This window comes from Aythya ferina (genome assembly GCF_964211825.1).
Source record: "Aythya ferina genome assembly, chromosome: W".
NCBI lineage: Eukaryota > Metazoa > Chordata > Aves > Anseriformes > Anatidae > Aythya > Aythya ferina.
Window position 1 is genome coordinate 17,067,006 of NC_140313.1, and position 11,599 is coordinate 17,078,604.

General features: G+C 44.8%; 1 protein-coding gene across 3 annotated transcripts; it reads right to left on the bottom strand.

The window, feature by feature from the left end:
* Positions 1–505: 505 nt before the first annotated feature.
* LOC311426331 (E3 SUMO-protein ligase PIAS2-like) lies at positions 506–11,300 on the bottom strand. Of its 3 annotated transcripts, none has more exons than XM_084502774.1 (6): positions 11,174–11,300; positions 7,292–7,766; positions 3,950–4,034; positions 3,347–3,397; positions 3,131–3,221; positions 506–1,524 (listed from the first exon to the last, which is right to left on the bottom strand). In XM_084502774.1, exons 1-6 carry the CDS (start codon positions 11,195–11,197, stop codon positions 1,459–1,461), a joined length of 792 nt encoding a protein of 263 aa, XP_084358900.1. In that variant the 5' UTR covers positions 11,198–11,300; the 3' UTR covers positions 506–1,458. The 3 variants fall into 3 exon arrangements, with proteins under 3 accessions (XP_084358900.1, XP_084358902.1, XP_084358901.1); XM_084502776.1 differs by lacking the exon at positions 506–1,524 and adding an exon at positions 1,576–1,774; XM_084502775.1 differs by lacking the exon at positions 506–1,524 and adding an exon at positions 1,576–1,792.
* Between the last annotated feature and the right edge of the window lie 299 nt (positions 11,301–11,599).

Sequence of the window (11,599 nt, forward strand, 5' to 3'; positions counted from 1 at the left end):
AAATCTCATGGTCTAATGCTTAGAAACAGAGTTACTGTGAAAGAAGAGTTCTGAAAATAAAAACTAGAAATAAGCAACAATTGCTGATGTATGCTACTTCATCAGAAACTCTCCCACAGAGCACACAGCACATGTTCAATGTTCACCTAATGATACGGGAAAGCAATCTGGAGAGCTCCTGTACTAGTAGAGTCAGCACAACTTCCAGCCTCCGGTAGGAACCTGAGCAGGAGCGTCTCTACACAGTTTTATTGCACCAGAAGCGCAGCACAGCCAATATTCCCAGGCCACCTCTTCAAACAGTGGATCAGGCAACCCAGTATAAAACAGACTGTCTTGCCATTTTTAATTTATTTCAAGGATTAGGAATGATAGCCTCGATGTTTCATTTAATTCTTAGCTCCAAGGCGGAATTTTAGGAATATCTTCACACAGCATTTAGGCAGTATTTCTGAAGTTTCCAGACACTTCCCCCCCCCCCCCCCCCCCCCCAAATATTTGCCTTCATAGCTAGCACGTAAGCAAGACCAGCAGAAATTCTGCTGTATCTTTTGTCTTGCCACAGAAGTCATCTCATGCAACTCAGAACTGGAGGCCTCTTCTGCTTACTGGAAGAGCATACCATAGGATAACCACTGGATAACTACTGCCCTTAATCCAGGGAGGACTCAATAGTTATCATTTACCAGGTTTCCAGAGCAGTTCTACCACTAGTCCATACTCTTCCCTGGAAAGCCCACCCATGGCTGTACTTCAGTACTGCCCTTTATTAATCATTTGCACAGGGCTACTGCCTGCAGCAACAGAACAGGGACCCAGGTCTGCCAGGCCAGAGCAGAGGACAGCAATTGCTGAAAGAAGTCTTCCAAAACTGGTTCTCGCCCCAGATAAGTGACAATAGCTATGAGGAGTCTTCCCACGTGTGCTTTATCACAGAATATGGAAGCAGCAGATGTCAAGAAAAACCCAAATAGTTGCATTCTTTGCTTTTTTACACATCTCCCATTTTTCCCTTTTTGAAGGCTGACCACTGCTCACATGCTTCAATTCAGTCAAGCTTTTGATGTTTTCTCCCACAAAGCAAAGACCCTCAGGGGTCAGACTCAATCTTGTACTCCTAAAACACATTAAGGTCTTCTGTTCCTAGCCTTCTGGGACTTAAAGAGAGAATGCTCTGCTTGCCTATCACAACCAGCATGGCCTAATACTGCTCAGTTAGGCTGCCAATTCTAGCAGCTAGCATGTGCCAGAGTTATTTGGGTCTAAGTCTTCCATACTTCTTCCAAGAACCATAACAGTCAAAACACGTGGACTCTGCTGTAACCAAAAAAAAGTATCAAAAGAAAGTCTGATTGTTCTTCCATGTGGTCATTTCCAGCCTGCCTTGACAGATTTCATTTTTGTCCTTTGAAAGAGACCTGCAGTGGTCTAGAGAGGTTTCCTTGGAAGAAAAGCAGGTTACTTCTTCGGACTTTTGGGTTTTGTCTTGCCTACACTCACATGAGAAGGCAACAGGAGAATCACCTGTTGTAGACATTACATATAAAATCCTCGTTACTTGCCAAGACACCAGCATGCAATGCTCCATGTTTATTCTTTTCAAGTCAGAAGACACACTGTAAGAGGTAGGCACAGACAGTTGCAGGAACAGAAGAAAACACTGTGGTAGCACGAGCTGGCACAACCTAAAGCAGTATTGGCACACTGGCAGCACTTCTCTGAAGTTTCTGATAAGAATCGCAGCCAAGGAGATAACCTAGAATAATTCAGACATCTGCAGAGGCATGAACTGCTATACGAGGAAAAGGCAGAACAGTACTCATTTAAGAATTGTACAAGTTGACAACAGAGACTGGTATCACCGATTAGTTACCTAACACTACTGAAGCGGACAATTGTTGTCTCTGAGGCAGGAAAGTTGCCAAGACAAAAGTCACTTTATTTACTTCCTCACTTAAGGTTTCTATTGAACAGAACAACAAGCCATCTTACAGCGTGCAGAAAGAACCTACAGGACTTTCACTTTGCTTCAGATTTAAATCCAAAAATCACAGAATTTTTGCTACAACTGTAGCGTGTTACACATAAAATGGATAGCATAACACAGTGTAACGGGTATAAGGTATATTAACAAGACTGAGAAGAATCAGTCATTGATATCCACAGGATAAACATCAGACCCAATTCTTTTGGGTTGCTTGAAGAAAGGAAAACCTTCAAGTTTATCACAGAACAGCTTGTGTCTGCAGGAAGTACTGACCAGGAAATGTCTCAAAGAAACACTTTTAGATGCTCAAGACAGAAGAGTGGTGCAATCGTTATAGAAGCAGGTAGAGTCATTTAGGTTGAGAGGCAAGAAAGTCATGGTTGCACATGAAGGGGAGGCAGCACAAGGGAAAAACAGGACATGATAAACATATCTGACATGCCAAGAAGGTGGATAACATTTCACACCTCCATTCCCATCAAACATTTTACATATACTGCTGGAAAAACTATTTTTCCATCTTCCAGAAGCATTTCAGAATGAATTAGGTAAGAGTTTCCCCCATTCTGTTGTACAGAAATACCTGTTTCAGAGATTTGTTCAGAAATAGGAATGCTGCTCCCTTTTCACATATATTCGAGACTCAAGGTGGCCCTGCCCACCCAGTAATTTTTACAGTAGAAACCAAAGTGCCTGACTGCTAACACTGTTCTATTCCAGCAACTGCTGGGAGCCCTACAACATGCCCGCTCATCATCCCTGCAATGAACACTGCTCTAACCAGAGAGGTGCAGAACAGTATACAAACATCCACAAGATGATGTTTCCTCACAACAAGTAGGAACTCGCACCAGTACACAAATAGATATACTAACCAGTGAGGGCTACTGCCAATCAAGTCAAACTCAATTTTAAGACCCATAAAGAAGATTTCTCGTGTTCTTGTTGTATTGCCTGCACAGATGAGGCTTACTACAATTGGCTAAAATGTAATTAAGCCATGCGATAGCTGTATCATGGCTGATAGCAGTAACGGCTACCTCACAGATAATAAAGTGCTGGATTATTTTAGCAAGCTAGCATTACAGAAAGACAAACACCCCAAGTCAAAGAAACCACAAATACGTGCAAGCACAAGCTTACCGGCAATGGAAACAGCTTCCCATTTACTTTAATGCACAAACTATTAGGGTAATTATCTTCTTGAGGACAGCTTGTCTCTGCCAGGCATAACCTATATCCCAAAAAAGAGAAGGCATAATTTTCACGTGTCACTACATTCATGTCTCCCCACAAACATCAAGACATAACTTCTTGATTAGCTAATATAACATAAAGGGAATATCATGAAACAGGTACCTTAGCTGAACTTGGACTGTGTAATCTCTCCTGCCCCCTGGCAAGAAGTCCCTATGACAAAGAGAAAGGAAAAGAGAAGCACCTATTTAGACAGCAGGTCTCATAATCCAGTCATATGCAGAAAGAACTAATACACCTATCCCATCACTAAGTTTTGCTCTTATTTTACTAAGTTATGATGCGGGGGGGGGGGGGGGGGGGGGGAACGGACAGGACACAACAGGTTTTTTTTTTGCTATCCAAAAAGACTCTGTTCACATCACAGGTCCTGTAAAAACATGAATCCCGGGACAAAAGATAAAAGCAGCCTTCCATTCTTGCAGCCAGGAAACATGCAGGGAATAAAAGCCTACCACCTCTCTAAATAGTAACAATTACTGTTTCAAATAATTATCAGCTCCTCAATAGCATCAGATTTACCCCAACTACATAAAAATTCTGTGCTAATTCCAGAAGAAGCCAGAACAGATTAATTCAGCATAACTATCGTGCAGATCATCATTCCCCACCTGCAAGCTTATGGGATGCATCAAAAAAATAAAGAATCCCCTTGTCCTGAACTTCTGTAAAAGTGGTTACCACACTATGCCAAACACTTCTTACCTGGAAATACAGATTTCTCTGACCTGCTGAGGTGTTAAAGCAAAGATAAAAAACTTCTCTTGGAACCTCTGAATACTGCTCTGTACTAGAAGAAAAAAAAAAAAAAAAAAAAAAAAAAAGAGACAAGAGGAGGTTTAGCCATTATGATTAAAATAATTGATTAGAACAGGACCTGCAAGTGAGTTTTTTCCTGAAACAACACACAAGTCATTTAAGAACACAAACAAATTGTTGTTGAACTGCAAGCCACTGTCAACAGGAAAGCAACAGAACAAATCATTCATTCAGCTATATTCAGATGGCTAATATCACATTACATTTCAGTACTAAAGAAGTTTGGCAACCTGCACTGTAATCCTCAGGGGAAGAAAGGTACAAACAACAAAATGTAACACTGGGTACCTGGAGAAAGTACCACCAGAGAGATGTTTACAACTATTTTAAGGTACTATAATGGGAAAGTGCACACCAGGAGCTATCAATGGACAGCTGGAAAATTACTCAGTGCAGAAACAGCTAGATGTAGCTAAGTTGTTGGGGAGGAAGGTAGGGAACAACTCCTAATGCCAAAGAAGCCAGCTGCACTCTGCATCTGGGAATAGTCAGCACTAAACTTTAGGGAGGGAGGGTGCCAGAAATAAAGATAACTTGCATATCAGAATCCTACTTGTCTGTCAGTGATGGCAGGCAATAGTATTTTTGTATTAAGGATTTATAGTATGTACATAGTTCTTTTCACTTGAACAGTTAGAAAACTTGACCTGAAATAAAGGTAGACTAGACTTGTCCAATGGTTTAAAGTATCCAGCAAGAAGAACAAGCCTAAAAACAACACCATTAAACCAGCCAAATGGAAGAGCTAGGCTGTCACATACACTGTAACATTAAGAGAAGAAAAATCTGCCTGGAAAACATACAAAAAGGACAAATCCAGGTGGAATAAAAACACACGCAAGTTCCTCAAGCAATTCAAATACATGGTATCATGCACATGTTAGACAGCATTTTATATTTCAAAATATTGGGACACATTTAAAATTGAAACTTGTACTGTACCAAGTGGTGGATTAAAGCTAAACCCCACATCCACAGCTGCTCTTATGGCCTCATAAAAGAATACATATGCAGTTGCCTTTCAAAGAACTGCAATGAAGCAGACTACACTCCTAGCACTGAGCTATGTGCCCGTTTGATTTCTGAATTCTTAAACACACATTTATTTCATGTCTCAGCCACTCATATCTATTAACTTGGACTATGATCTACCCATATCAATCTGAAAATATTTAATAAGTGTTTCTTTCAAATTTGCTCACGAACCCACGCTAAAGTCACTAATTCATTATTTACGCAGCAAGCCATTCCTCACTTCTCATTTACCTACTCCTCACGTAGAGCTGCAGCTCCAGCTGCTGCCATCCTCAGGTATTGCATGGCGGGAAGAATTTTAAGGCAAGCAGGTACTCAGTTACATTCCTTCTGTCCCTCTCACCCACATACAGACATTGGAGAATCAGATAACCCTACTTCTATGAGAGCTGTGCAACACCAAGAGAGCCTACGGTTTTCAAGGGAAAGAGGATTTTCATGCAATTTTAACTATAACACACTGACACCCTGATGAAGCATTCAGTTTAAGAAGCAAGCATTTCCAAAACTGAAAACAGCTGTTACAGATCATTTTCCAGCATATTACTGCCACCTCCAGATATCATTGACCAAAACCAGTAACTGCATAACAGAAATACAATGCAGAGGACACACCACATTAGATGGGAGAAGGTGACCACACATCTGGCAACAAGCCTGGTTAACTACGAGCCAACAGTTGTCCTGTAATACAGGATAATTAAGGAATGTTGAGGGATTTTTGAAACAGCAAGGAGGACATGACTTGCTGCAGCTGAGCAAACCAAGCTACCAGGACGACTACGAGAAGTTCCCATGACAGTGTTCCCACATCGCCCGATTGAGGAATTTAGAAAAATATTGTTGCCAGCAGCTGGCTTCAAGGACAAGGTCTACGTGACTGCTAATCGCAAGGGGGTTGTTTTCTTGCAGGTGGGGTTGTTTTCTTGCAGTTGGGGTTGTTTTCTTGCAGTTGTTTGTCTGAGTGCTTTTGACCAATAATCTTGTGTGAGACACTATCCGCCCCTGTTAAGTTTGCTATAAAAGTCAGGCTATTCGGGTAATAAAGGGAGAGCATGATCTGACCATACTGGTGTCTGTCGTGTTTTTGGCTGTTCTTTCTGCAACAAAGGAATATAATTAATGTATTCAGCTACTGTATAGAGTGAACGTGAGGAGGAGGGAGGAGGAAGAAGCTGGGATGAGCTATAGAGTCAGCCGATCCCAAAGCACACATTGATATCAAGCCCATCCATGCATTAAGACAATAATAGGGAGAGGGACCCTCTCCCTAACAGGATGCCATGACACAAGCACAAGTGACTACAAGTAGTGTAAGGAACACTTGCTAGTAATGCTTGCTGCTTTAGATACTGGAGGATGACTAGCATATGCCTCACTTAGGTAAATGTCACAACCCAAGATGCTTATCACTTAAAAAAACTAAAGAGTTTAGCGGGATGCAAACAGCTTGCAAAATGCTAACAGTGTTTCTAAACAGTATTACTAAATCATCACAGAACATTTAAAAAAAAAAAAAAAAGTTAAATTTCAAGCCTATTTCCAAATAAATAGGCTCAAGAATGAGGCATTTGAGTAAGCTAACTCAGACTTCGAGTTGTTTGGAAGACAAAGATCTTCTCTGCATTTTAACATCCAGTATGGCAACAACCAGCAGGCTGAGAAGCTACCAGTAAACCAAGCACAAAATTCAGCATTTGATGCCCAAAGAAAGCATCTCAATGCAAGATGCCAGAACCTGCAGAACTGTTGCCTCTGTTGCAACGAGATAAATACAAGCTAACAAAACAGTGAACTTGTTCTCCTTACACTGCAGGAACTTAACTACTGACCCTGAAATCTTTCTCCTGCTGGCCTGACAGGTGTTCTTCCCTTGTATCAAACAGATACTTTAGGTCCAAATCATTCAGACAGAAGTAACTTAATATTGAAAAGAGAGTCACGTTTATCTTTAAATCTAGGGTATCAGCAGAACACAATACTTTTTTTATTATTATTACTAAAGTGGGGCTTGGCCCTTTGGGGGGCAAGAGGTAGAGAAAGGGCAGTGCCAGCACTAAGAAGAGAAGGGAATTTCCACTTTTCCCCAGCTGGAAAAAAAATAAAAATAAAAATGTAAGCCTGGACTTCGTGCTGTCATAAGCAATACCTATCCTCCAAATTAAACAACCTGCAGTACTATCAAACACTTACCTAGACTTGTAGGTTTTATGAGCACATCTAGCACATCATAAAAAGGCAGGCTTTTCAGCTGAACGTCAGGATGAACAGGTGGAATTGGAGGGGACGGCTGCTGCATCTCAAAGTGAGCCTTAGCGTCCTGGAGAAGCACGGAGCTGACAGGGGAGGAAGGAGACTGAGGCGTGACTGAAGTAGAAGATAGCGTGTGAATCCCAGCAACAGCTAGGTCAGGCTCCACAGGAGAGGAACTACTGTCCAAATTGAAAATGATGGGTTTTATAGCTGATAAGTCTGAGAGTCCTTCAATCGTCCTTGGGTACCGACACCTATAGAGTTCTTGGATTTTTATCTGCACTGCTGAGCTGCACCCGCTCTTCAGTAAGTGCAGTGCCCTCATCAGGAGGTCATGTTTCCGTCCACTTTTATTACGTCCAGCAAAGCCCAACAACACTTGCAGTTCAGACACACGAAAACTTGATACCATATTCTGGAAAGAGAAATCAAGAGAAGCATAAGTGCACCGATAGTATAGTAAGTCATCTGTTCTGAAGGGCATGGTGAAGACCTGAACTTCCATCGTTCCAGTTCCTCCCCAGTCATCTTAGATACTACCCATACTCTTACCCAGAACAAGAGTACAGTTAGCTTAAAGCAAAGAAGTAACGTGTCTAGGAAGGTTGAGCTTGGTTGTGTTATTGGTTATAAGGACTTGTAGTTGAGTCGTTTCCACTTTCAACACCAAAGAAACAATGCAATGCTATCCTAACTCCACAGGAAACTAGAAGCATCATCTGATACAAAATATCTCACTTCATGGAAAAAATAAAAAATAAAAAAATCAGATAAATCAGTGTTATCTGTTCTCCAGTACATTATAAGAAATAAAACAAGCGTTATAAAATAAGTTCTGCATAGTTTATTCTGAGACACTGTGGTGGTTTTACTTGGGTGGGCAGCCGAGCTCCACCACAGCCGCTCTCTCACTCCCCCTCCTCAAAGGGAAAGAGAGAGAAAATACAACACAAAGGGCTCAAGGGTTGAGATAAGGACGGGGAGATTGCGCAGTAATTATTGTGACGGGCAAAACAGACTCAGCATAGGGAGATAGTAAGATTTATTTCCTATTACTAACAAGCTAGAGAAGTGAGAAACAAAGGAAAGGAAACAAGAACACCGTCCCCTGCATCCACCCTCTTCTACCTCCTCCCCCCGAGCAGCGCAGAGGAACAGGGGTTGTGGTCAGTCTATAATGCTTTGTCTCCGCCGCTCCTTCTCAGTCACTCTCATCCCTGTGCCATGGGGTCCCTCCCATGGGATGCAGTCCTTTCCAAACAGATCCAGCGTGGGCTTCCCACAGGCAGCAGCTCTTCCAGAACTGCTCCAGATATGGGTCCGTACCACGGGGTCCATCCCTCGGGAGCAAACTGCTCCAACCTGGCTCCCCTACGGGCAGCAGCTCCTGCCAGGTCACCTGCTCCTGCGTGGGCTCCTCTCCACGGGCTACAGGTCCGGCCCAGAATCTGCTCCGGCAGGGGTCTTCCACAGGCAGCAGCCTCCGTCGGTGCATGGCCACCTGCTCCACCGTGGTCTCCTCCACAGGCTGCAGCGTGGAACCCTGCTCCACCGCGGTACTCCATGGGCTGCAGGGGGACAGCCTGCTTCACCATGGTCCTCACCACAGGCCGCAGGGGACTTCTGCTCCGGCGCCTGGAGCACCTCTCCCCCTCCTTCTTCACTGACCTTGGCGCCTGCAAGGCTGTTCCTCACTCCTCTCACTCTCCCAGCTGCTGTGTGGCGCAGCGTTTTTTTTTCCCCTGTCTTAAATCTGCTCTCACAGAGGCACAAAACGACATCGCTTATTGGCTCAGCTCGGCTCTGGTCAGCAGTGGGGCCCTTACCAAACATGGGGCAGCTTCTAGATCCTTCTCACAGAAACCACCCCTATGGCCCCCTGCTACCAAAACCTTGCCACGTAAACCCACTACAATCGCCCAGCTCTCCAATCTGTCCAGATCCCTCTGCAAGGCCTTTCCACCCTCATCCGAGTCCACAACTCCTCCAAGTTTGGTGTCGTTGGCAAATTCGCTCAGAACAACTTTTAGTCCTACATCCAAATCATTTATAAAGACATTGAAGAGGACTGGCCCTAAAATGGAGCCTTGAGGGACCCCACTAGCGATCATCCGCCAGCCAGATGTGGCCCCATTAACCACAACACTTTGAGCCCTACCCATCAGCCAATTGCTCACCCATCGTATGATGTTTTTGTTTAGCTGTATGCTGGACATTTTGTCCAGTAGGATCCTATGGAAAACCGTGTCAAAAGCCTTGCTGAAGTCCAAAAAGATCACATCAGCTGGTTTCCCTTGATTGACTAGACGGGTAATCTTATCATAAAAGGAAATCAAATTTGTTAAGCAGGACCTACCCCTCATGAACCCATGTTGGCTGGGACCAATGACTGCACTGTCCCCCAGGTGTGCCTCAATAACTTCAAGAATCATCTTCTCCATAATTTAGAGGCTAGCGCACTCATTTCCGAGGCACTCCAGGTTACAAAGTAAGATGAATGGAAACGTCAGAAGGCATCTGTTCAGACTAGCACTTTAAAAAAAAAAAAAAAAAAAAAAAGTTCTGATACTTTATTTCCAGTGAAGAAAGGAGAGTTCTGCAGTTGGCCTGAAGTCCCATTCCCTTTTCCCCCTCCGTATTTCCTGTGTTACTTTTGGAAAGCACCTCAGATGCGTACAATCTCAAAGGCACGTAGGTACCCAATTCCCAAACTATCTATCAATACTTACACATATCTAGATAAAGGAGCACAGTGCAGCAGAAAATGCAAGTCATGGCCCTGGCTCAAACATCAAGAGGAGCTACAAAAAGGAGAGCAATCTCTGCTAGTTAACAGCAGGGGTTTAGCCATCTCCAGAGCTACACCCTCTGAGAGCTCTTAAAAAGCAGGCTGCAAGTGAGTCAGAACACTAAGCAAGAAAACACACAAGCACAAGTTAAAAATAACCTTTGAACAACTGAGGAAAAAATAAGGCAATGCTTCTTAAACCCAAGATTGAGATAGAGCACTGCTTTCTCCAGTAGGGGAACACAATTCTTTCCCTGAGGTGTTCGTGACTGAGCTCCTCACCTACATCGGAGCAGTGTTAGTGCTGAAGAAGCCCTGGCATAGGAAATTCTCTGGTGATTGCAGCACATTTCCCACCACTGGTCAGACTATGACCAGTGGCGGGAAACGCACAGCCATCAGACCTTTCTCTATGCAGATGCCTAACTCCGCAGCCACATTTCACTGGCACAGCAGAGTTAGGCTGGGGGCAGGGAGGGCTTCGGCATCCCTGAGGCATTCAGTTGGCAGCACTTGTGCAGGTGGGGATGCCAGGCAAGGGCAATGCTTCCCTTCTCACCAAAGGCACCAATGGATCGGCCAAGAAACGCAAGGGAAGAAGGCAGGAAGAAATGAAATAAGCACCGCAAACAGTTCTCTGTGGACACACCTAAACCCCTTTGTGGGCACCCCCCGCCGAAGCCTGTCACACAAGAGCTGTAAAATAAAAGATTAAAGCCAACATGTCTGCGAGGAAATACAGCAATTTGTGCTTCATGGAGGAGACGAGCCCGGCGCCGGCTTCCACCCCGGTTCGGGCCACGGGCAGCCGCCCCGACTTTCTAAGACGTTGAGAGGGGGAGGAAGAAAGAAGGAAAAAAAATAAAGGCAAAAAAAAAAGTAACCCCACTTCCTCACGGGAAAGGCAAAGGCAGCCCTGGTCCTGGTCCGAGTTCTCGCCTCCCAAGGGGAAAGGCCGAAGTAAAACCCACCCACCCACACACCCCACACGGCCAAGGCAGCATATCGGCCCCACCGCGCCTCTCCCTCCTCACCCGCAGCTCCTCAAAATCCGCCATTTTCTACCCGCGCCTTCTCGCGCCGCCGCCGGGCCGCGCCGCCGCCACCACCATCGGGAACCCAGTGCGCGCTCCCGTCACGTGACGGGATAAGGGCGGCTCCGGCGGGGAAAACAGGCAAATAAAAATTAAAGGCCCCCGGCCGGCCCCCAACCTCGGGGAGGCAGGGAGCAGGCGGCCCGCGGGACACCGGGCAGTTTGCGGGCCTGCCCCACCTCAGGGCTAGGGGCTCTGAGGGGCGTCGCTGTAAGGGCGCCCGGCGCCATCCCGCACCCCCGGGCGCTGCTTTTTCCCTCCCAATTAAGGGCGCCGCTTCTTCCAAAATTAAGTTTAAGTACACAAATATGTCTTTTAGGTAACCTCTAGGCCCCTCATTTCAATTATCACCATCCTACAGGCAAA

Coding starts and splice junctions, on each gene's coding strand:
- LOC311426331 (XM_084502774.1), bottom strand. CDS start 11,197: ATGGCGGATTTTGAGGAGCTGCGG. Junction 4,035..7,291: donor CATAAAACCTACAAGTCTAG/GTAAGTGTTTGA, acceptor TTTTTCTTCTAG/TACAGAGCAGTATTCAGAGG. Junction 3,398..3,949: donor AGAGAAATCTGTATTTCCAG/GTAAGAAGTGTT, acceptor TCTTTGTCATAG/GGACTTCTTGCCAGGGGGCA.